This window comes from Boleophthalmus pectinirostris, unplaced genomic scaffold (genome assembly GCF_026225935.1).
Source record: "Boleophthalmus pectinirostris isolate CB_2022bp ecotype Guang Dong unplaced genomic scaffold, ASM2622593v1 HiC_scaffold_470, whole genome shotgun sequence".
In the NCBI taxonomy this organism is placed as follows: Eukaryota; Metazoa; Chordata; class Actinopteri; order Gobiiformes; family Gobiidae; genus Boleophthalmus; species Boleophthalmus pectinirostris.
The window spans coordinates 1-25,000 of NW_026571387.1; the positions used below are offsets into that span (position 1 = coordinate 1).

A 25,000-nucleotide genomic window follows, 5' to 3' on the forward strand; every position below is an offset into this window, starting at 1 on the left:
GCCATATAAAAGGTTGAAGCATGTAACTATTTGGCAGTTTATGTAAAAAACAATTTTTTAAACCAATGTTTGTTTGGAAAGGAAATGTTAAACCTAATATAACAATTTCAAAAAGCACATCCTTTATGAAATCCATTTGCATTTAAAGTGAAGTCTATAAGAAATAACTTATCTGCAACTAAATGCTTAAAAATATGTATCGTTCTAAAATTCTTCTTAAATAATTCCAAGCATTTTACTTGACAACATAGCAAGTGTAACAGCACTGGGATTTTCAACTGTGCAGTAACCCATAAGCAGATTGCAATGTTCGTCCTATATTATGCCATGCAACTGTATGAATCAGAACAAATGTAACTTTGCTTAAATGTTTTACCCATGTGATATTCCGTTTCAATACACATCCACATTGCAACTCTGAAAAGTCACTGAGTTTAAAAAGGGAAAGACAGATCCATCCCATTGGCAGTGTGCCAAAGGGTGGAGAGAGTGGCCACTGAGAGACAAGCTGTTGGTGGGAAAAGACGCGCGGAGAGTGGGTAGGCGTACTAGCATGAGCAACTGCTCTCCGTGACAGTCATCTCTGGCTGTTTCTCCAATTTTATGTCGATCACTGAAAGAGGCTGGTTAAGTAATTATACCATGATCATTTAAACTTTATGTCAAAAGTATTACCTGAAATCAGGTCACTTAACAATTTCATACATTATTCCTTCATTCTCCACACCCAGCATTAGTGAGCTATTTCTGTAGCCACAGCTGCCCCTGGATTGGCTGATAAAATGTGGCTGCCAATCTATGCCCATGTCCCCACCTCCAATATAGCTTTGCTAGCCTTTTAACAAATACTGGAGGGTTATAGTTTATTTAAAGGATACTGTCTTCTTTGCTTTTTTCTGGTGTGCTATCCATCCCAGGCAGTGCAGCAGCAACACGGCGAAACAACTGTAAAATAAAGATTCTATAAGGAAAGAGTATGAACAGCAAAAAGACTCACACTCAGTGTAGACCAGACATGCCAAATGTGACCCTCAGAGCCACTTTTGTTGACCGTCAGCCTTACTACTGAATTGCCATTGTCAGTACTTTTTGATCAAGTTTAAAAATAACCTTTACTATCATAACTTCAAAACAAACATAGGAGCAGGACAGACCTGCAACTGAGGTACTATGCCTGCTGTAGACATCATGATGTCAGAAGCAAATACACTTCTATCTAACAGATTGTTCATAATTACTTTAACATTATTCCTTATGTAATTGCTCATTTTATTATATGTAAATTGTTTATTTGAAAAGGAACAGATACAGCAAACATAGATTAACATGGAGGTAATATGATGCTGTACTTATAGTGCTGAGTAAATTTTTACACCAATCCCTAGTGTGCAATATATTATATGAGATATTAAGGAATACTATAGCTTGTCATTCCAACTTCACACTGAAACTGCATTCACTATAACACAAATATGAAATGCTGTGCTTCTAAAAACATGCACAAATACATTGTAAAAAAGAAAACATGTGTCATGTCATGCTTCCTAATTAGACACACTGAACATCAACACAAAAGTTGTTTAGTGTATCAAACCAAAAACAACAAAAGCACAAAGTATGTAAAGCAATGCAAAGAATCTTGAAACCTTTACTAGCAAAGGGTGTGTACAATTTCTGATACTGCCGACACTGATAGCTACTTTGAGAGACAGAAGCTACAGAAAAGAGGTGTAGCAGAATAGATGCATGCAGCAGAAACAACACATCCTGAACAAGATCATCTATCCTCAGAGCAGCTCCTGTACCTGTTTGACATTGTAGCCAGTCTTTGCGCTGGTTTCAATAAACATGACATTGAGCTCCTTTGCTCTTTGCTCGCCCTCCTCCGTGGTGATCTGTCTGCTCAGGTCAAAAGCAAAACGGCCAATAGAGGGACAGACAGAAATGTGGACAGAAACATTGAAACGAGAAAAGGCAAAAAAGAGAGAGGAGGAAAGGGAAAGAAAACAAATACAGCTCAGTGTTGCATGTTTATCAAGTCAGAAAAAAGAAATGTTAGTTCAGTTACAACACAGGCAGAGAGGAAGACGGGTAGGATAGTGGCTATTGTGCAAAAAAAAAAGTGATGCAAATGGCTTCATAAAATACATTTAAACAGATATTTGGAGCCATGAAATATATAACTTCTAGACATCACTGGCTTTTTCTGACAACCTAATGCACCACCAAAAATGCAGACTAATGTTAGTATGTGCCTGCATATACACCAACCTGCTTGACGTTATAGCCAGCCTTGGCACTGGTCTCTATGTACATCACATTGAGCTCACGAGCTTTCCTCTCTGCCGCCTCAACAGAAACTTGCCTGCCATGGTCCCAGGGAAGGAGGGGGAGGGATGTGTGGTGGCATGGAGTTGATTGAAACACGCACACAAAAACACACAAAATATAATAAAATGAAAATGACATGCATGTAATAGGGAGGAAAATAAAATAAAGCTATGATAAGGCCAAACACAAATATGATAAACCAGAAAATAATTAAGACTATACAAATTTTAAAGTAATAAGTAAAAAAAATTAATAAACTGGGGGTGGTTCCACTCAAACTGGATGATATACACTCAAGGAAGAATAGTGTGAACCAAGGCATAGGCAAATGGTAGAATTCTAATATATTACCACACATCAGGCATGTACCTCTTATCTGCCAAGTCTGTTTTGTTTCCAACAAGCATTATGATGACATCACTTCCTCGTTCTGTCCTCACGTCATCAATCCACTTTGAGGTTTGTTGAAACGAATTCAGATCTGTAATGCATAAAACAAACATGTCTCTGAAACACAAAAAATGCACCGAATAAGGCATGTGAATTTGTATAAAGCAATACAGAATACAAATGGTTCTGAAAATTAAAAGCAAATCAGCTATGCAAATAGATTTCTCTTCACAATTTCTGGAGGCATCATAGAACAGCCCTGACTCACTGGTGATGTCATAAACAACCACAGCAATGGTAGAGTCACGGATGTAGCTGGGAATTAGGCTACGGAAACGTTCCTGTCCAGCAGTATCCCAAAGCTGGAGCCGGACCTGAGGACAGGATGGAGGACAGTAACAAAGAGATCCAGGGTAGAAAGTAGAGAAATTAAAGAGCATTAAGGAAATGAAAGAATCCAAAGAAAAAGGAAACTATGAAAGAAAATGGAAGCCAAGCAGCGAATAGGATGAGAATCTACAGACAAAAATCTTAAATGGAGGGATGTTCTAATTTTTTTTTTACAACTAAAAGCCAAGGATGTGTAAAAATAACTAAACAGACAAACATATGCTGTCTCGTGGTGTCCAATTATGTAAAGCCCTTTAGTGGACAAAGAGTGAAGGACCATGTTCAAGCAGGGCCGTGATACCTACTAGCTATGTCATAAACCACCACAGCAGCAGCAGAGTCTCGGATGTAACTTGGGATGAGGCTGCGGAAACGCTCCTGCCCAGCTGTGTCCCAGAGCTGTAGTCGAATCTTTTTCCATCATAAAATATGTGGCAATGGATGGGCATGAAACCAGAGGATGTAAACAAACATAAAAAATAATAGCAATGGGAAATAAATCATGACTACATAATGATGAAAAAAATCCAAGGAAGATGGTAACAGATTGAAAACATGTTTAATGCAGGTTTTAAGCCAAGAAAGAAAAGTAGTTATCCTAATACATACCGTGCGGTCTTCAAGATACATAGTTTTTGACAAAAAGTCAATTCCAATGGTTGCCTGTTTGAAAATGTTTATTGACTTGGTTACAGAATTCACACAGTACATTACAGTTATAGCTGAACACTGGAAATATTGTCATGTTATTACCTGGTAAGTGTTGTCGAAACTGTCATACATGAACCTGGTAATGAGTGAAGTCTTCCCAACTGTGGACAAACAGTGATATCAGAATTAACATCCATTATGGACTTTTCATTCCTATAAATCCCAGGTGTCAAACATAAGGCCTAGGGGCCAGATCCGGCCCTCCAAGACCTTTAATGTGGCCCTTGGGTGATTTTCTACTAAAATATTTTAATTATATTTTCTATTAAAATATTGGTAATTTTCTGCGGTGCTGATCATAGCAGCGTCTCCAGCGCCTCTGTACGTGGCCCCTCCCACCAGAGCAGCACAAATGAAGACTTGTCTCTTTCCAAACGCTCTTAAAGGACGATCGTTTTGACTGTTGACTGTGACACCCTCATCAGAAAAATGTCCAACATGAGAAAAGTGGAGCAGAGTGCAAGATTTTACAAGAAAAACTGACTTATTCCTGTTTACATACAAGTTCATGTTAAAACATTGTGTTGAAATTGAATTTTTCTTAAAGATTCAGGTTGTTCATAATATTATAATATTATAATAAGAAAGAGTTCATCAATTAAAAAAGATTTCTGTAATAGATTTGCGTTTTTCTGCACAAATATTTGAACTTATTGTTATTTTTGGGGTTTATATGACATGAGTTTTCTGATCCGGCCCCTTTGGGATCAAAGTAGGTTGGATACGGCCCCCGGACCAAAATGAGTTTGACACCCCTGCAATAAATGGTGTATCCGAATAAGTTCCTTCTAAATCAAGACGTTCAAATAGTTATTACAGTCTATTTGATGCAACATGGACCGCTGCTGAGCTGGCAGAGTATGGGTGGAGCCAACAATGATTAAATTGTAATGACATTACGTTACATTTTATATCACATGCAGATTTACATCAACATAAATAAAACAGACCACAATCCCAGAGCTTGTAAGAAAACGTCCAAAAACAGACATCTGTCTGATCTTACAGTGAATGGTCTGAACCCAGCGGCCGACGTGGCTACAGCCGCGGAGCTGCCGCAGAAGCTAACAGCGACCGAGCCCGGGCCAGTGGCTCAACGCGATGTCCCGCTGTATTTAGACTCATGCACACAGCTCTTGTGAATGAGCAATTGGAGTGTAAGGAGATCAGTTTCATTGAAATTTAAAATACTATCGAAGGTAAATCATTGTAAGCACTCTAGGTCTAGTGTTAAGCAGTCACCAGCTAATTTCCATGCTAATGCTAATGAGAGGAAGACGCACAATTGAACCACACTCCTTACAACAGCAGCTCTAAACGGGAGTTTTATGAATCGTAAGGATTTTAAATAAATTAACACATTTCTATGAAACATTCTTGTACAAGGTAATAATAAATGGAAGAGGAGGCCATTGCCCAGCAAGGTAATGACATCATCTTATAACTTATATTTTGTCATTTTATTGTAGTGCCCCAGCGAAAACATTCCCGTCTTAATAGGTCTGAAGACCCTCGTTCGCTCTTTGCGTACTGTTATAACAAACTGTTATACCAAAGAAGATGATATTAATAATATCCTTTCAGGCATGGAAGCTAACAGATGATGCTAAATAGCAGCTACTGTCAAATAGTCCTCGCATCCCTCAATCTTGACTGTAAATCTTAGACTTACCACTTTGTTCACCCAAGAAAACGAGCTTAAACTTTCGGAGAGGGTTGCCAAACTCTCCACCACCAGTCGTAGTTGACATTTTGTCTGAATGAATCAGGTATGAAGCACGTAGACTTTGCTAATGATGTGATGTCTAGCCCAGAGAAGAGCAGACCGTATCCCAGACCAGCAGCACCGGTGTTTTCTTTAGGTGCGGTGGAGAAATAGCTCCACCATGAGGCGCTACGTGTCAATGCATGTTTTCTACTTTCCCCAACACTAGCAGTCTCACAGATGCATGTACAAGTGTTAAGCACACAATCAGTTTGTAGCCATCAATGGTTGTTACCAATGATACAGACGAGTAAAACAATGATTTTATTTATAAAGCCTTCTTGATCATGGTTGACATGGGGCAAGGGACCTTAAAACAATCTTGTGAACCATTGTATTTTTATTGGCTCATAACATTTGATCGACATAACATAATATAACATAACATTCAAATTTTATGATATTTTTCATTCTACAGTTTATTTGTCATTTCAAAATAATGCAAGTATTTTATTAATGTTTAGAGTTCCTTACGTTCCTTTGATGTAGCATGTTAAAAAGTGTACACATAGCACATAACATTCATGTCTCTGTTTTTCAGTTGACTTGACTCTTTGTCTCGTTGGATTCCAGTATGATATCAGCTCTGTAATGAAAGGTAAAAAATTTGCAAGGTAAGGAGTCATTTTATTGAGGATCCTAAACTACTGGGTGGTCACAAGTGCTACGTTATTTCTAGAACCATTACTATGTTCTCCTTAGGAAATAGGCATTATTTGGGGAATTTGGGTTTTTTAATTGACCTTGATGGGGTCTATGAACACAACCCAGGTGACCTCACCTCTATGAAACTGGTCTTTAATCCAGTTTGCTGTTTGTCAAGTAGACAAGCAATTAAAATGATGTAAATAAAAAAAATAAGCATTAGTTTTTGTCATATTAGATTTAAAGACATAAGCCCTATAAATTTAATTTTATAAAATAAATATGTTAAAATACTTACACTTCTGTTTAGTCCACATTAAAGTTAGGAAAGTAGTTTTAAAAGAAATTATAATTAAAATCATATTATCAATTTGAAATTTCAGTTCTAGGATTTTTAACACTTACCTGCGGGCTTTGGGGACATCAGACATAGGGGAAGCTCAACAGTCACATCACTAAAAAATAAATAATATAAATAAAATTGGTCAATATATTCAGACATTTTTTTGTTATACCAACCCAAAAAGAAAATTACCTTCCAGTTAGGCCTCCAAGAAGACTTTATTTAAAAAAGAAAACAGAAAATAAAATATTTATGTTTCGTTTTTGTATTTCTTTTCATAAAATGCTTAATTAAAAAATGAACTTACCCCCCAGCCACCATCAGATTGACTTTTACTTTGTAGGAAACAATGATTCCTTGCATCTCTTTATCTCCTTGACTCCTGAAAGTGCAGAAATAGTTTTAAAGCTTTAGGATTTGGCCCAGATATGGTTAAGTGGATTACTGTCTTGGGTTATGTCATGAGTTTAGTAGAAGATGCTTACAAGGTAGTTGAGGCGAGGTGGGTGTCCTCATCTTTGAGACGGCCATCGACTGAGAGGCCGCGTTTCTCTTTGTTGTTGGACAGCAGAGGCATGATCTGGAAGGACTTCTCGAGTGTGGCATTGGCGTTTATTGTCTCCCTGTGGAGAGCCCATTGTAATGAGAAAAATGTGTAAATCATAAAACATTTACATAATATGTAAAGGTCCTAAATTCTTACCCAAACTCTTCCGAGCAGACAGGTTTGATATAAGTATCAGATGAGTACAGTACAACGTTTGTAAGCTGCTCGACTAAAAGGAATAACAGTAGATTAGAAAATCCAGTTTCATTTTCTCCAATTAGTATAATTTTGCCTGGATTGTGCACCTGTAATTTTGATTTTCTTCACCACTTTCGAAGATTCATTATTGATTTTCACTTTAACAGTGATTGGATCACCATGATAATAGGTCTCTTTTTCCAGAGATGCTTCCAGGTGGACTGGTTTGTCAGACATCATGAAGCCTTTGCTGATCTCAGCCTTGGCTCCGGCTTTGTTGTTAGCTGGAGCATACTGTATTTTGCGAATCATCAGACGGCAGGTGTCTCTGGTAGATTTATAACAGAAAGATAAAAATTCAGCAAAGATTGCTATGAACTATTGAGCCTTAGGGTGCGTTCTCACTTGTCTTGGTTTGGTCCTGGTCTGGTCTAGGATTAGGACTGGATTTAGTCCCAGTTTATCCCAATTTTGATGTATGAATTGTGCAAGTGTGAGCGTACCCTTATATTTTAATTGTACATTTCACACAGTACATACTTCTTTTCAATAACTTCATCAGCATTGTCTGCTTCATTGGCGACATATGCTTTGACCTCAAAATCCACACCACACGCCTATAATTGTATAAGATCAATGTTTAATTTTAGCATTTTTTTTTTTTTTATAGAAAGAAAGTTCTTTACCTTGCCAGCGTCATTTGGTCCAGGCTGTAAGGAAACTGAGCATGGAAGGTTGGTTGGCATCTGTAAAAATTTCAGATCATAATGTTATTCTAAATTAAATAACCAAGTTACCAAGATGCTGTGAAATAAGCATTTTATTACCTGAAATGAAAAGGGATATCCTTGCTCTCCAACTTTCTTCATAAGGGACTCTTGCATTGGAGTTTGGGTAGCAGATCCCCCTGTTGGAGGATACATTTGAATACGCTGGATCCAAATGTCTCTCCTGAAGGACAGCCCAATCACATCCAGGTCGTCACTTCCATATCGGAAGGCACACGCCAGGTACACGAACACTGTGAAATGTGTGTTTAATATTCATTCATGACAAATCTGTAATCATTATTGTTTTAACAGTTACCCTTTTTTCCATTAAGTGCTGAGGGATCTACTTTGACAACCCCATCTAGAAATGAGATATAGAATTAGTCCACTAGTATGAGATTGTAGAGATGAGTGGAGTGCCACTTACCAACAACATCCACTGAATCAATGTGATCCACAAAGTCTCTCTTCCCCAAGTACAGAGCAATCTGAGTGAAACCACAGGAAAATGTTATTGCTTGCCAAAGTTACAAGAGTTTTAAGCTATTTCTGGGAGCTGGAAGAGCAACATACAAATCTTACTCCTCCCTGTGCTCTTGGAGTACCCTATAATGACTACATTACAGAGACCACTTACTTGTCCATTGCCACTGGTCTTCTTGAAAACCCTGAAGGAGAGAAGGATCAAAAGAGACTGTAAGTCTATGTTTTTCATGTTGATTTATTTTGTCACAGTGAGCTGCAGATGATTATTTATAGTACTGGGGATGTTCAATACACAATTTGCTTAAGGATAAACTTATTCCAGCCAGTGTCTCTTCTTTACTACCCCAGAGCATGGATTACCAGGATCAGGATGAAAAGACACCTGTTGGATAATCTGAACTGAAGATATATTCACGGCTCTTTAAGTTAAATTTTATTTCAGAATTTTTTAAAATTTAAATTTAGGAGACTGTTTTGAACATTTACTTAGTTATATGTAATAATGTTCCAGTGCCATGTTTTTTACTTTTTTATTTTTATTTATTTTTTTGTTAAAATGTATTATGGTTAGCATTTAAAACTTAAATGATAGATTAGAGCATATCCATGTATAATAGAATAATATAATATTATAATAAAAAAAAAAAAATACTCACTTAGCCATTTTGAGGTTTCTGCCTATAGAAAGAGAAATTATATATATTGCATTTTTATTGACAACAATATAAATATACATTGTAAAAAAAACAAAAACACTTTTCTACAAATGCAAATTATATATAATATGATATATAAATAAGTGAGTAAATATCCAACTTACAATGAGCTCTGTCCTCTCTGTTGCCCTGTCACAGACTCAGCTGGGAGTGAATGGTATGAATGGCGATCACTGCTTTGAATGGCTTTATACTTTGACCTCCCAACCTTGAAGTCCTCCCTTCAGCTAATTCTAGGCCCCAAAGAGGTCTCTTTTAGACACAATCTTATTAATGCATTATACTGGGACTGGTGCAAGTAAAACTAATTCTGGCTAGATGAGGGCATATAACCACAAACAGTGATTGTTGTTGTTATTTGTTTTTGTTTTAAAACATGGTTATTATTCTAACAATTTTTACAATCATTATTTTAACCATTTTCTTGGTTATGCTACTACTATTCTTATCTATTGTTACTATTACTATTACTATAACTGTTACTATTACTGTTACTATTACTGACCTCTATGAACAATAAATTGCACTTTAAAATGTAGATCTGAATCAGATTTTACACATTCAAAATTCTGCCTAAAATTGTTAAAGTGTTCAAGGAAATTACTGTAGTGGACTCTGAAGTGGTTAAATTAGTTGTAGACTGGTTGTAGCTGTGGTGACAGATGGCTTTTCCGAGCTTTGTCTAATCTGTGCTCATAACTCTTTTACAGAAATCTGCAGTTCTAGTGACTTAAAGCCTTGTCACATTCGAAACTGGGTATGAAATTAGAGAAATTAATAAATGCATTTCATATGCCAGACTTAAAAATTAAAATCTTCTATATATATATCTTCTATATATATATATATATATATATATATATTTTTTTTTTTTTTTTTTCAAGTCTCACTAATTCACTTATATATGCCAGTCACTTTGCTGGACAGAGCACAGTCTTTCTCTGTTAACCATATTTAACTGGTTGACTAAAGAAGAAGTGGATGATGGAGATTACGACACCTTACCAGACAAAGATAATGAATTAGATCAGTTTATGTGTGAACAGGATTAAGATGTCTTTAAAACTGTTAAGAGGTGACGCTGACCTCTCCCGCCCCGGATCATGATCCGGTTGTTTACAACCAAGGAATTAAACTTTGTAATGCATTAAAGTCTACCTGTCGTCTTAAAAACTACCTGTTGTCTTAGCATAGTAAAGCTCCATTACATTATGCTTCAAAGAGCCAAAGTTTATATGTAAAGACTGTTAAAACATGATCAGTTTATCAGTGATATTAGGTAGTTTGAAACATTGCTGCATCAAAAAGATGGTAAAAGAAAGTATGGTAAGTGTACTCTCAATCTGTTCTTGGGACCCTCCCTTCTGTTGCTTTTTGTTTTGCTGGGAGTTAAAGCAGTGGCATAAGCCACTTATACTTAAGCTGTTGCCATTTAAAGCAGGTTCTTCTTTATAAATAATGACTAGTTAGCACAATTATAATTGAAGTCTCTCAGAATAAGTCTATATGTGTGCTGCAGGTGAACTGAGGCCCTGGCACAGTGAATGATATTTGCTTCTTTATTTAGACATAATTTTAACACTTAAAGTGGGGGTTTCCTTTCTGTGGGTTGCTAAGTATAAATATTAGAAAGAAAAAAAAAATCTTTTAAAAAAACATAATTGTACAATAAAAGTAGCCTAACATTTGTAAAATGTAAGCTAGACAGATTTAGTAGGAATTAGTCAGGGCTTTTTTATGTTTATTCTACTGCATTTTTATTAAAAAGAAAAAAGATGGCATGGAACAACATGAGACACAATTGTAAGGGTTAAGGATTAAGTTTGTACATCACCAGATAAATAGGGAAGGTTTTGCGTGTTTTTTTTAAAACGATAGTTGTGGTTAAAGTGGTCTGCTCATTTCTGCTGAGTCGATAGAGGCACTACAGCAAATATGTACCCTGTGTGCATCCTACTGTGTTCAGCAGTATTACAGTTAATAGAACCAGGGAGGGAAAACGGGTGATGTTCTGGTTAGTGAGACTTGATCGTAACCATATGTGTTGGAAAAGGAGAGAAAACTTTTGGATGAGGTCACCTGAGTGTGTGTATGTTGTGTATGGGACTATGAATAGAAGGGGAAGGAAGAAAAGGAGGAGGCGAGAAAGAGAGTTGGACAGACGGGAAGTTTCACACAGTGGTTCTAAAGTTGAGCCCCTCGCAAGAATTCTTCCCCTGGTTAAGTCCGCCATCTGGAATGTGCAGTCACTTCCTTTGTCTGCATTTCACTCTAATGGGGCTCTCCTCTTCTCTGCTCTGACAGCTATGTGCAGGACTGCTGGACACTATGGCGCGTTTTGACAAGACACCACTATAGAACATCAGATCTCTTCCACTGTAAGTCAAGCCACTGGATCTGAGTAACCCACATCCCGCCAGACACTCTGTTTAAGAAATCTATAGGCTGGGACAACTGTAGTCATCAGAAGAACCTTTCATGGGTGTTGCTTTTTCCTTATAAGGCAACAGAGCTGGGAAATCATTTGAATTGGTCTGGTTTCTGGTGCATGCCTGTCTGGTTTTAGTCCTGACTGTGGTCCATCTGAGGTATGTTGGTCCCTCTGATACTTGTGAATATGTTTTTACTAAGCATGCACTTTAACTGCTTTACTTGACCTCTCTTTTGTAACTTTCTTTCTTTGCTTCAGGCTGAGAGGAGGGCTTGTGCCGTCACTGCTACAGGGTTCCTGTCTTACCTTCAGGACTCAGTTATGATGGTGTGGGTTTGGAGCAACACACTTACCAGACAACAGAGGCTCACAGGGAAAAACTGATATTATCACAAATTCAGAGTGGACCTCCCTCAACAGCAACTGGACAAATGAATGGACCTAAACTGAGCCTTTCTTTTTAATTAAATATGCATGACTTGGAAGGAACTAATAGAGACTGAGCAAGTCCTGCTGTGAACTGCGTGGATCAGTACTAAAGGATCATGAAAGAAACATTGCTCATTTGCTCAATTTGCATCATGAATGACAGAAGAATGATTGAGTTTGACAGTAAACATAACATCATGTGTTATGTAGAGCTCTCCGCCTCTTTTGGGGTACTTTTATAGCCCTAACACCAGTCTGCACACAACACCATGGCGACAGTGGCGTGGTATCACAGGGACATCAGTCGTGTGCATGCGGAGGATTTACTGGCACGAGCCGGAAGGGATGGCAGCTACCTCGTGAGAGACAGTGAGTCTGTGCCTGGGGCCTACGCACTGTGCCTCCTGTGAGTATGGTCGTCTTTGCTGGAAGGGATTTCAAATTCACCAAGCCAGTAATCAAGTTACTAGTGTATTTTTATGTATTAAAAGTCCTGAAAATATGCAATGTGTTACATGAGTAGGCTGATAGGCTATATAGGCCTACTCAAGGCTATAGGCTATGTTTTATAACTTCTTATAACTTTTATATAGCCAGCCTTTTCCCCTCAAATATTGCCCTTTGCTGTCTAAGACATTTTCAGACACCAGCATACATTTCCACTGAAGAGGACTCCCACCCTGACCCCGGCTCAGGACTTGGTTTCCCCTGTAGCCCTCTGTCTTCCCTGGGACCTCTGAAAGAGGGTGGGAGCCCCAACAACCGCACTACGCTGCCTGCTCATCGAGCAGAGCCAGATACATTCCTGAAAGTTGAGCCCAGCAGAATGTGCTAACCCTTTCTCCTCTTTCTTTCCCAACTTTCCCAGTTCAGTGCTTGTACATTTCAAAAGATTTTTCCCTTTCTCTGTTCTGTTTTTAATAGCTGGGAGCCTGTCAAAATTAATGATGATTAGATGATGAACCTATAAAATACTTAAGTCACGATAATACAGATTTCTCTGTATCTCTGTTGTTTGTGTTTTATATGAAAATACAGCCTTTATGTTATTTTCAAATATTTTTAAAAATATTGTTTTGTTTGTTTCGTAGGTTCCAGCGACACGTGCACACATATCGCATTCTTCCAGACGCCGATGGCCTCCTGGCAGTGCAGGTGAGGGGCAATACACTAGCAGTCAAGATGCAGAATCATTAGTTTAACAAGGAAAAGCATTTAGAGAGAAACAATGGTGTGTTATGGTGCAATATAATAGCACATTTGTTTTACCCTTCAGTCAGAGTGTGTTACATTGGCTTTGGCTTTGTTGCTTGAATGACAACTTTGCCATGTGACTGCATGCTTGGTGTATTAGCTCAGCAGAACAGAGAATAAGTGTTTTGTCTCAAGGATTTCTTTAACCCACACAGAAGGCCACTGACATAGGACTATAGTTTATTTGTGCATAAACAAAACTAGTTTGCGATCAAGGCTTTTTGGTAGAACTGTTTCTTTGTAAATTATACCCAAACAAACTGCACTCTTTTTATGTGTCTTCTTACACAAGGCTATGTGGAAATAAATCTAATTACAAATGTCCAAGAGCTACTAAGCAGAACTTCTAAAGGTCTTCAATCAAGTGAAAGTTTAACATTTATGTTTAGTTTTACAGTCTAGTCTATACAATTCTCTTAACTAAGATTCAGAGAGCACTTTTCCAACTTTATTAAGGTGTGAGTCTGCTCACCAATCAGGTGAACATGGTCCATCTGTATCAAAACAAATAGGCCGCGTAAGAGGAAAAAAGTCACTGGACAGGGAACTGAAAAAGCATTGCAGATTTCTTCAAAATCACTGAGTGAACGACTAAACGTGAGACAAATTGTATTTTATTGCAAAATGATAGATGATCAAGGAGGTCCTTTGTTTCACATGTGTCGCTGAAATAAACAAATCTGTCATGTTTGATACTGGTTGGAAGCGTGACAGATGGAGTAGTGACAACACTGAGATATAATTTTGTACTCCCTAGGCAACAATTCTCTGTAAGTTACAACAAGCATGTTTTTGTGCATAGTGCATTTGTTTATAGTGTCTTTTGAGTGTGTTTGAAGAGATAATAGACACACAGGTAAAGGTTCATGAACTTCATGTTGCCACAGGACACTAAGTGAACTTTTGTTTTGTGTTTTTGGCTCACAGACAACACAGGGAGTACAGGTGAACTGCTTTCGTACTTTGGAGGATCTTGTGATGGGGTATCAGTATCCGCACAAAGGCTTGGTTTCCCCACTTTTGTACCCTGTTTTACGGGATGCCGACTCTGGAGATGAGAGTTCTGGTATAACTTAACAGTAAAAGCTAACACCATAATGAAATTTTTTTTTTTTTTTTCATTTTTTTATGAGAAATGTATAAATATATCATGCATATGTACTGATGGTATATTTATTTTGGGGATGTGCAGATGATGAGAGACCTCCACCTCCAGTGGCACTGCCAGCCACTACAGTATCTGTATCTCCACAAGTAAATCCAGGTCCTTCAGCATTATTCCTGGAAAAATTACTGGAGCTCAGCACATCCAGGTACAAAGAGGATGCACAGGTTACATTTTTTATAAATGTTGTGTTGTTTATTTCTATGTGTTTTACAGCACAGGAAGTGAGATCATCTCTCTGCTTCATAACTACCTCTACAGTGAGCTGTCCCTTGACATTGAGAATGTACACAAAGGGTCCACAAATCTTTTTCACCTCCGACGTACTCTGGGAAGTGCATGCCAGGGCCTAAACAAGTTTGTACTTGAATACTAAATGTATATAATTTGTGAAAGTGAAAATATAATGCTAAATTCAGCATTTCACTGACAGCGAGATTGACCTTACTCTCTCAAGTTTGGAAACCCTAGTCAAAGTCTTTGACAATACCAACTGTTCTTTGACACACAAGGCTCAGGTAACAAAGACACAGAAACATTTAGGTTGAAAAATCTGTTGGTGTTAATTTTGAATTCAACTTTGGTAAAAGGGTCCAGACATGGATATAGACACTTTGTTGTGCAAGATTTCATCCTTAGTGAGCCTTCTTTCATCGTTAGAGAAAAAGGTATTCTACGCAATTACAAGGGAATACTACAATTGTGATGTTGTTGAGGTTCTGACATTTCCTATTTACAAGGTGTTACAAGCTCTACAAGAGGCAGTGGCTAATCATAATTTAGCAGTGCAGCCAGACCCACCACCAGAAGCTACAACCATCAATATGACATGCACTGCACCTGTCAAGACTCCTAGGCAAATGACTATCCACTCCTTCCAGGTACAAAAAAAAAAAAAAAAAAATCAACATAAAAAATATTAATTCAAATTATGCATACTGTTGATTTCATCTGAATGTTTCCATATGTTACTACCCAGGTGAAGATGGTACGCTATGGTAGACAGATTATCTCTGTTGATGTGGATTCTGGTGTGATCCTGTTTGACAGAAAAGCTGACTCATTTAGTGTTGAAAAGGTTTCCCATGATAGAAGTAAGTGCATCCTATTCTTCCACCCATTTACCACAATACTCATAGGCGTATAAATAGAATAATAGTGTAATTTTGCTCCATCAGTTCTTCAGATTGTCAAATTTCCAAGCAGTTCAGCTAAGGTTCAGATGGTGGTTGACAAACTTCACAATACGCCACGAGAGATGATTTTTGAAAGTGCTAGGGTATGATTAAGATGTCAAATTCCCTTTTTAAAATGTTAAAATATTGACCTTTCTTTTTCTTAATTTCTTTCAGAAACGTGATGCTTTCTGCCAACTCCTGCAGCTGATGAAGATACGGCACTCTGGGATGATTGAACCAGACCTGATCTCTGTGTTTATTGGCACATGGAATATGGGTAATAGAAATCATATACACTTTGTATGAGGCAAGGACTTTACTGTATTTAAAAATAAAATATTTTGCTATACAGGTGGTTCCCCACCTCCAGGAACCCTGCAGTCATGGGTAACTTGTTGCGGTTTGGGTCACACTCCAGATGAGTCTATTGGACTTCTCCCTCATGACATATATGCTGTGGGCACTCAAGAAAATCCACAGGGGGAAAGAGAGTGGACTGAGAATGTGAAAGCAACTCTTCGCAGCTACACTCACATTGACTTTAAACTGGTAATTGCCTCCCCCATTGCTCCCTACTGTTTCAATGGTCTTGAGAGAAGAAGAAGTAACTAAATACATGTAGCACATTTGAGTTACTTTATTCAGGTACAGTTACTCTTTCCTAAAATCAAAGGAACACAGGGCTGTACTTCACACAGTTTGAACTGCACAGCATTGGTGAGAAAAAATTAGCACATTGGCATTTTTTCCTCATCTCTAATTAGTGATGATAAGCATAAAGCTGTTCTAACCCCATTTGTATTTTTAAGTTGTAATGTAATACAACTAATTGAAAGTATTCCAATTATTCAGAACACTCTGATGCTCTGATTGGACCCTGTATCGTAATATGTTACAACATGTATTTCAATGCAGGGATTCAATACTCTTCTTCCCATAACTGGTAGTTACTGAAGAGGCCAACAAAATGGATAAAAATGGCATGTCTTTTACACATCGTAATGGAGACACGTGTCCTGTAGGTGGCAGTGCAGTCCCTCTGGAATATGAGACTGGCAGTGTTGGTGAAACCCGAACATGAGGGGCGCATCAGCCGTGTGGGCACAGCCAGCGTCAAAACCGGATTAGGCAACACTTTGGGTAAGACCCATCAGATAATCGTGGACAAGAATTTAGTAATGTAATTTTAAACGTTATATTCCCAGGAAATAAAGGAGCTGTTGGTGTCTCTTTCTATTTTAACGGGACATCATTTGGGTTTGTTAACTGCCACATGACCTCTGGAAGTGATAAAGTCCTCAGGTAAATGCTCTATATTGTTTTTGCTCTGATGTTCACGTTTTATGGTATATATTATAGCGCTTATGTTTGATTTCAGGAGAAACCAGAATTTTATGGACATCCTGAGACTGCTTTCCCTTGGTGACAAGATTGGCCCATTTGACATCAGTCTTCGCTTCACTCACCTGTTCTGGTGTGGGGACCTCAACTACCGACTGGACCTGGATGTGCAGGTTCATTCGGAATCTAAACTGTGGTGGAACAAATGCTAGAAAACTGATGTTGATCATGGATGTATATTATAGGATATTTTAAAACATGTTTCCAAGAGAGAATTTGATGAGCTCATGTGTGCCGACCAGCTGACCAGAGAAAGACACAAGAGAAAGTGTTTTCTCAATTTTAGTGAGTTCTTGAGTATTTCTCAATATTTCTTATGTGTGACACTGCTTCAATTTTCTGTTCATGTGTTTAAGAGGAAGAGAAGATCATATTTCCACCGACATATCGATATGAAAGAGGCTCCAGAAACTGCTATTTGTGGCAAAAATACAAAACCTCTGGGGTAAATATTTCACTATGTTGTACAGACACATATTATGACATCTGTTTATTACAGTAGATAAATGTTTGGATTCTAAACACAATATATATATTTAAATAATTATTAAATTATAGATTAACATTCATAAAAATCATATAAAATGTTGATAATACTAACTTTGCCTTTCAAGTCACCCAAGGCCCTTTATGTGATTCTAAAAGCCTTGGTGAAAAGATGTGTATAAATGAAAGTCAAAGTGTGCCGCAGTGTTTGATGTTGACTGGGAGAGAGTTTCAGAGTGTTGCTACTCTGAGGGCTCGGACTCCAAAGGTCTACAGTATAGTGTGTGGAATGGCCAGAAGATCTTTGCCAGTTGTCTGGTGTAAGAGTGAGGCTCAAAGAGATCTCAGAGATACTGAGCTGCACTTTTTTAGATAAACAGCCACTTGTATTTTAATGTTCTCTTACTTCCATAATAATTATGGTTTGCATACCTTTAATCTACTGGTGTTTTAACTGATGATATAAATGATTGACATCAACCTTGTATGTCTAAGAAATGATAAATGTATTGATAATAAATCTATGAATGAAGTATGCATAATAGGATATTAGTCAATGTGAATTGTTGACATCTGATATGTGACTAACTTCTCTATAAGCTTCTTAAGTATGCAGTTCACAGGCTAATTATATTTCGTCAGTAATCCTAATACTGCCTGAGAGGTCTGGTTGCGGCATACTTGTCGTCCAGAACAGTTGTTGATTCTAAAAATAGCAGCATTATCCTCATTCTAGCTCAGTGCAGCCGTGGCAACAAGAGGCATGCCTTACAGTTTTTCACACCATAATAATAAGAATAACATTTTTATTGTAGGTGCGAGTAAATGTGCCCTCGTGGTGTGACAGGATTTTGTGGAAATCCTATCCAGAAACATACATCAATTGCACTGCATATGGTAAGATTACAGTCAGTGATAAATATGATTAATATTAATGTATTGTATTTCTAAAAATTGCCATTTTATTGAAAAAGCACCATGACCATGCCTAACCTTGTATTTGAAATTGATTGATAATATTTTCCAGCACATGGGTTTTGTGTCTTTTGACAAAGTCTGAAGTGTGTTAGATGAATCTGTTGGAGGAGATGTCAAAAGATTATGATGAGTGATTTTGTCAGTCCTGTGTTCGATCAAATATGGACAATATCCTGTAAAGTTTAGATCGGGTCAATAATGCATTTTTCTTTTACATGTTTTGACATTTTTATGCAATTTTTTATTTTGCTCTGTTGATTTTTTTATTTATTTTTTTTTTTATCAAGCTGAGCTCCCATTACAGCAATATACATTTGTAAGGTGGAGCTGCTGAGCCATCTTTCAATACTTTTTACTTCTTTTTCTTCTACTTACTTCACTGAAAATTTGAACTCATTGAACTCCAATTTTCTTCTATATCTTCTAATATCTTATTGTTTACTAATTTTAGATTTTTTAGATTTTCCTTAAAATGTTAAAAATACAAAAAGAATCTCACACAAGTTGCTGACTCGTCCCCATCAGTCTGTGCCCTAAATATAATACTAATGTTTTTAATGACAGGTTGCACTGATGACATCTTTACAAGTGATCACTCTCCTGTTTTTGCCACTTTCCAAGTTGGAGTGACACCTCATTTTGTCTCCAGAACAGGTGCTATGAAGGTTTTGTTGGACACGCACACAAAAAATACAATTGTCTAGAAAAAGAACAAAAACTAACTACACTGGTGTTAAACAGAAAGAAAAACAAGTGTGGAGAAAGCATGGATTGAACTTGAAGTTGTTGAAGTCATTGTAAAAACATCAAGCAAATCCAAATTTTTTATTGAATGTTATTCACCCTGTCTTGAAGGTATGGTATCATTGCAGAGTGTAATTTACAATGTGTGTAATGCAAACCATATAAAAGTATATATCCTCGAATGTTCAGAAACACGCCGCTCTTGTGAAAATGATTCTCAGAGCTGTGACGTTCCTGGGTTTCTGAAGCTTGGCTGGTCTTTTAAACAGTTGCCAAAGGTACAAAATCCTTTAAGGATATATGAAAACAATATATGCATTTCATTTAATTTTTTTATTTTTTTTTTCTCTGGCAGCTCTTTCCCATTTTCTCTGATCTGGAGTATCTTCAAGATCAACACTTGCTGCTGTCTGTGAAGTCATGTGATGGCTTTGAATCATATGGTAAGAACTGAAACAATGCTTTTGATTGTGCAAAGTATTGTTTGTTAAAGGATCCATATTACGCTGTCTTCTCGTCTACGTTATACTGTTTTTTCCTCATCAAAAACATATTTAGAGTTTTGTTTCATTCACACGTTTAACACTCAAACCTTACATATTTAGGCTGCATTCCTCTCTCAAATTGAAACACTCTGTTCCACCTTGTGATGTCATGTGGTAATACAGGATGTGCCCTGATGTTTTTAAACTCCATACAACAATTTGGATAATTTCAGATCTTAAATTGCCGGTCTCTGCTGAACAAAAGGTAAAAGGTGGCTGTTAACTTGAAAACTATTGCTTCATGCTTTTGCTCAAAAGTATGTCAGAAATTGGAGAAGTAAATTGTATTTATAGTATTAATTTGAACTATCTGTAAAGTCTGGACCCCAAGCCATATTTATTTGTTTTTAATAAGAAAATCAGTCAGTACTATGAAAACATGTATAATATTTGATACCTTGCTCAGCCCAGCTCTTGTTAACTCTCTGTTTCTCTGTGTCAGGTGAATGTTGTGTAGCCCTGCGCTCTGTCATAGGAGCCTCAGAGCAGTTTGAGACATTTTTGAGCCACCGTGGGGATGAGATAGGCTCCATACGAGGACGGGTCAGAGTTCATGTGCCTAAAGACAGAAGGGGAACCAGGACTAAAATCTATGGTGGGTGATACATAGGTGTTGTTTCCTCTTTCCTCCTAACTCTTGCATTTCTGACTAAACTTTAGTTTTTAATAATATTGCAACCCATGCTTCTGCTTCAGTATCTTCCTCTGTTTGGTTTCTCAATAATCAATGGCTTTGCACTTGCGGCTTTCTATTTCCACTTCCTCTTTTGGCTCCTGTTTGGCTCACCCTGTCCAGATGCATCCTGAGACACAAAGCCCATGTATAATGTGTCAGCAGGTCAGGGCATAATTTCACTCTATTTTGTTTTACTTGATCAACATAGGAAACTCCAATTAAATTGAAATGTTTTTTTTTTTTAGAATTCTGTTTTGATAAAGATGACAAACCCTCAGTTAGGGGACACCTTTTACCTGCACAAACCCGATTCCCAATAAACAGGTACAGCTGAGCAGTCCCTTTACTTAGTAAATGTTTCTTGACTTAATATGATACTTTTCTGCATGTGATGAATTCAGGTCCTCGGCATCTCCCTATTTGTTGTCTCCAAGCAGCTACACCAATCCCGCCTACTTCATCTTTGAAGGAGTGTCAGTGGTACCCAAAAAGCAGTCTGCACCTCAGCGCAGAGAGGCTCCTGTGATCTGGTCTGGAAATGAGGCTCTTCAGCTCCCCAAAGTCTCAGGACGTGCAGACTTTGACCGTAGGCCTAGCCGCAGAGCGGACTTTACAGAGATTGAAATTCCAGCCTTGTTGCCACAATATGCGCAGGCAGATGACCTTCACACACCTCGAACAATCTCTTCTTATCAGCTTTTCCCAGCCAAAAAATCCCCCTCTATTTCCCCACCCTCAAGTATTTCAAAATACCAGGAGCAGAATGCACCGTCCAAAGAAAAATGCATTCAGAATGCTGCCCAGGACTCTATTCTGCCAGACAAAAACCTTAAAAACCTTTATATGAACCATTTGATGATTATTAAAGACCAAGTTGTGAACCGACCAGAAAGAACTAGTCCCATCCCTTCAGTCAAGCCTCCTGCAGCTTTCCCTCATGTTCCAGCTAAAGTGTTACGTTCTCAAGCGTCTGTTCCGTGGCTGGTGGAGCACCAGGCCCCAGGTCCGACTGGAGACCATTCTCTGACTGCTTTACAGATTGCCAAGTCTCTCAGTGAGATGGATTTCTTTCCCATAGAACAGAAAACTCCTTCAGTACAGCCAAAGCCAAAGTATAGAAATGGTCCTAAAATGACAACAGACCGAGAATATGGCTGGGTTAAAGAGGTATGAAACTCTCAACAGTAATATCAGTTCCCTGTCATTAAAGCACATAGTAAAACAGGTGTACTATATTACAGGTATCTGACCTTCAAGGTGCGCCTGAAACTGTACAAGAACTTCTCTCTACAATGGGTCTTCAGAAATACCACCATGGCCTTCGTCTTTGTGGCTGGGATGACCTGGATTACTTCTGGTATAGAGATTAGCTCATGTGTGACTTAATACTTGTCAGTGCATGCAACAAACCACATTCACTTAACAATGAACTTTTCTCAGTCACTAATTCATCAGTAGTTTAAGGAAAGGCATAGATTAAAAAAAAAAATCAAAATTAGATTTAGATTACTTTAAGAATCCTGAGTGGTGTTTAACATTGGCAGCTCTAATACTTAAGATGTAGCTCTGTGGTTCTGCCTGTACTTGCTGTATTGTACACATGAAAGTCAATGACATAGTGATGTCTTCCACAGTGGCATCACAGAGGAAGATCTCCGTGCTGCTGGAGTAACAAACCCTGCTCATCGACGCATGATCCTTGAAAATCTTCCCAAAAACTGGAACTGACAAACGATGAGGACTTAAATGTAAAAATGAAACTGGAACATCTATTTGGACTTGTTAAACTTGAAATACCAATACTTAAGTTTAACTGTATGTTGTGTATACTAAATCCATAGAACTTCAAAACTGCTTAATTCAGCCATCATCTAGACAACTCATGTACATACTGTATACTTTAATACTTGATGTGAATCTAACATGTAAACGTTGTTTTTTCCCCTAATAAGGTCTGTATATATTTTTAAAATACACTTTTCCATCTTTACTCGTGGCTTTAATGTTTCAACACAGGCTTTAACTGTGTACACTTCACTGTGCTATATTGAGCCTCTATTCTTTAAAAGCCCCTGGTTTTTCCTGTGGACCATAAAGTCTATAGCTGTAAATCTATTGTAATGAGCTGCTTTAGTTCATTTTGTTTACCATGCCATTTATGCCTTAAGTGCATAAAGCAACTCTTGACCATCACTAAGCAATGCAAGTCATTTTGTATGGGAATACATTACTTGACCAATGAGAAGGACCATTTTGTAGTAGTCATTTGTGACATTGCAGTGTGTTTTCTTTTGCACACATCTCTATGATAGGCAATTGTTAATTAAACTGTATTTAATGTTACTACTCTATTCAGCTTGATTTATTAAGGTAATTTCAACTTATTTGTTAAGTTATAAAACTAGACACAGTTTCAGTTTTCATTTTCTGTTCTAGTCACTTATTTGAATGTTCAAACACTTCTCTCTGTTTGACCAAACTCTTGTGTCACTGACCACGATGTCACAACTGTCAGTACTTATTGGGATTTTACAGATATCTGTAAATAAACTTAAAGTGCATATGACAGGTTAGACTACTCTTTTCACTAAAACATAGTTAACATTATATTTAAGATTTTACTAAAACACTTGCCTAGTTTTTCCAAAATGTTTTATTTTTGTGTTATACTTTATACTATTTTCTTCCTGGTTGTAGTCTATAGGGTCTATAGGCCAGGTATACTGGGGCAGCAGATATGACATAATAATTCCATAACTCACCTGCAACCAAAATGCACAATATTAAACTAATAAATTACAACACCACATTTTTAAAATTAATATTGATACCAGAAAATGCCTGAATTTTCCCTGTATTTTGTAAGGAATTTTGTCTTGATGACATTCAAAGAGGTAGTCCGATTTACTCACCTCCACTTCTTGTATATATGTATATATATATATAACTTTAAGTTATATGTTTCCCCACAAACTGCCACTTACCTAGTGTAAAACTATATCAAATATTTACCACATCAAACAAGCAAACATAGGTAAAAGTTACCAGAAGATTATTTTACCACAAACATATGCATTTCATATGTGTAAAAGTCAGAGGCCCTCTTGAATTCAGAAGCTGGCAGTGATCCACACACATTCCTAACAAATCGCAAACGCCCCTCCCAATCCAGTTTGCTCATATGGTGCACTTCGTGTTTTAACATAATTGCAGTGACACCAGAAGAAGGGGTGCACACAAGGACACTCTTGAACTCGGAACAAATCAATGATAGGCCATAGAATTTTGTGACTTATTAAATTATCTTATTTCATTGTTAGTGAAATCCCCCAGTCGTCCAGGTAGTATCCATAATATCTCACAGATATCCACTGGATAGCTCGTTATACTTTTATGATCAAGTTTAACAGACTTCACCCGAACACACCCAAGCCAAAGTTTCACTGCTAAATTGTCCAGTGATAAGTCATGTTGTGTCTAGAGGATCGATAGATAAAGCCTGCCAACTTGATGATGTGAAACATCGACCGGGGCTTTGCCCAGTGAGTTTCTAAAACGAGCTCTATGACTTCCACGTGGTTCACTCCAACTGATGCCTGTTTTAGTGCGCAGACCCGTCCACTCAGCAATGTGGCTTCCTACTACACAGCAGGCTACTATCATATATTTTAATAGGCGTGGGGAACATTGTCTGTCGTGGTGCTTTAACATAGCCATGGATTCAAAGTTCGTGAAAACTATTGCGTCTTAATTGCGTCTCGTGAACTACACGAGCGCACTCGACGCAATTCCACGGAGAAACGGATAAAATCCCCTTTAGTTTTGACCTGAATGTTTTTTTTTTTCTTTCTTTTCTCTCTACGCTACCACTGTGGTAAGTGCCAAAAACCATGATTGTTCATAACTTAGCATAACCTACTGTTTTTTCTTTTCTTTTCTTTTCTTTTCTTTCTTTTTTTTTTTTTTTTTTTTTTTTTTTTTACCAGCAACGATCAGTGTTAAGAGCAGATGTTTAAAGTGTACCGCTACAAGTGGACGAGAGTTAGTACTTGCTACACCATTGTCTCATGGTTTGATTTCATTATTGCATTATCAGAAACTGCAGAGTAAAGTAGGCTACACACAGCAGAGAGAGATGCCTGTCAGTACACTGCTGACATAACAGTGATGACAGTCCTTTTAGATCTTGGTATGTTTATAAAATGTGTATGAATGTGTATCTGAGTTTTTGCCTTTTCTTTTACGTTTTTAGATCTCACTGTCAGGATGGAACCGGTGATCCTAAGCAGTCATGGCCACAACCTGTCAGCTGCTTCTCGCCATGTTTTCAACTCCAGCTGCCACTTTGATGAGGAGTTCAAATACATTCTTCTTCCTGTCTCCTACAGTCTAGTATTTGTGATTGGATTTGTGCTTAATGC

General features: G+C 37.6%; 3 protein-coding genes across 4 annotated transcripts; 1 reads left to right on the top strand and 2 right to left on the bottom strand.

Moving 5' to 3' along the window:
• On the bottom strand, window positions 1-5,680 carry LOC110158871 (ras-related protein Rab-6A-like). 2 transcript variants are annotated; one of them, XM_020923405.2, is made up of 8 exons: window positions 5,495-5,680; window positions 3,865-3,923; window positions 3,721-3,774; window positions 2,990-3,095; window positions 2,701-2,812; window positions 2,272-2,365; window positions 879-945; window positions 1-613 (listed from the first exon to the last, which is right to left on the bottom strand). In XM_020923405.2, the coding sequence occupies exons 1-8, from the start codon at window positions 5,571-5,573 to the stop codon at window positions 549-551; spliced, it is 636 nt and encodes a 211-aa protein (XP_020779064.1). In that variant the 5' UTR covers window positions 5,574-5,680; the 3' UTR covers window positions 1-548. The 2 variants fall into 2 exon arrangements, with proteins under 2 accessions (XP_020779064.1, XP_020779062.1); XM_020923403.2 differs by lacking the exon at window positions 2,990-3,095 and adding an exon at window positions 3,417-3,522 and having other exon boundaries at window positions 5,495-5,679.
• On the top strand, window positions 4,757-23,100 carry inppl1b (inositol polyphosphate phosphatase-like 1b). The gene is made up of 33 exons (XM_020923383.2): window positions 4,757-5,246; window positions 6,129-6,185; window positions 7,991-8,054; window positions 8,193-8,330; window positions 8,423-8,786; window positions 11,597-11,880; window positions 11,982-12,558; window positions 13,244-13,307; window positions 14,334-14,472; window positions 14,599-14,719; window positions 14,788-14,928; window positions 15,005-15,089; window positions 15,162-15,239; window positions 15,312-15,452; window positions 15,551-15,665; window positions 15,750-15,850; window positions 15,924-16,026; window positions 16,102-16,298; window positions 16,772-16,889; window positions 16,955-17,051; window positions 17,128-17,263; window positions 17,336-17,435; window positions 17,507-17,595; window positions 18,452-18,533; window positions 19,179-19,268; window positions 19,356-19,469; window positions 19,548-19,636; window positions 19,714-19,801; window positions 20,346-20,498; window positions 20,825-20,903; window positions 20,981-21,746; window positions 21,821-21,936; window positions 22,214-23,100. The coding sequence occupies exons 7-33, from the start codon at window positions 12,422-12,424 to the stop codon at window positions 22,305-22,307; spliced, it is 3,633 nt and encodes a 1,210-aa protein (XP_020779042.1). The 5' UTR covers window positions 4,757-5,246; window positions 6,129-6,185; window positions 7,991-8,054; window positions 8,193-8,330; window positions 8,423-8,786; window positions 11,597-11,880; window positions 11,982-12,421; the 3' UTR covers window positions 22,308-23,100.
• On the bottom strand, window positions 6,322-9,317 carry LOC110159028 (arrestin-C-like). Its single transcript, XM_020923592.2, has 14 exons — window positions 9,233-9,317; window positions 8,728-8,758; window positions 8,518-8,578; window positions 8,407-8,451; window positions 8,148-8,341; window positions 8,007-8,066; window positions 7,861-7,937; window positions 7,428-7,648; window positions 7,279-7,351; window positions 7,061-7,198; window positions 6,883-6,957; window positions 6,768-6,791; window positions 6,638-6,687; window positions 6,322-6,398 (listed from the first exon to the last, which is right to left on the bottom strand). Exons 1-14 carry the CDS (start codon window positions 9,310-9,312, stop codon window positions 6,322-6,324), a joined length of 1,206 nt encoding a protein of 401 aa, XP_020779251.2. The 5' UTR covers window positions 9,313-9,317.
• Window positions 23,101-25,000: the final 1,900 nt, after the last annotated feature.

Bases quoted from the DNA above. Each gene is read 5' to 3' on its own strand.
- LOC110158871 (XM_020923405.2), bottom strand. From the start codon at position 5,573: ATGTCAACTACGACTGGTGGTGGAGAGTTTGGCAACCCTCTCCGAAAG. The intron at 3,924-5,494 runs GTAAGTCTAAGA...GTTTGTCCACAG, and splicing joins TTTCTTGGGTGAACAAAGTG to TTGGGAAGACTTCACTCATT. The intron at 2,366-2,700 runs GTACATGCCTGA...GGACCATGGCAG, and splicing joins ACAGACTTGGCAGATAAGAG to GCAAGTTTCTGTTGAGGCGG.
- LOC110159028 (XM_020923592.2), bottom strand. From the start codon at position 9,312: ATGTATATTTATATTGTTGTCAATAAAAATGCAATATATATAATTTCT. The intron at 8,342-8,406 runs GTAACTGTTAAA...CACATTTCACAG, and splicing joins AGCACTTAATGGAAAAAAGG to TGTTCGTGTACCTGGCGTGT. The intron at 7,649-7,860 runs GTATGTACTGTG...TAAATCTACCAG, and splicing joins GATGAAGTTATTGAAAAGAA to AGACACCTGCCGTCTGATGA.
- inppl1b (XM_020923383.2), top strand. From the start codon at position 12,422: ATGGCGACAGTGGCGTGGTATCACAGGGACATCAGTCGTGTGCATGCG. The intron at 12,559-13,243 runs GTGAGTATGGTC...TTTGTTTCGTAG, and splicing joins GCCTACGCACTGTGCCTCCT to GTTCCAGCGACACGTGCACA. The intron at 15,090-15,161 runs GTAACAAAGACA...CTTTGGTAAAAG, and splicing joins CTTTGACACACAAGGCTCAG to GGTCCAGACATGGATATAGA.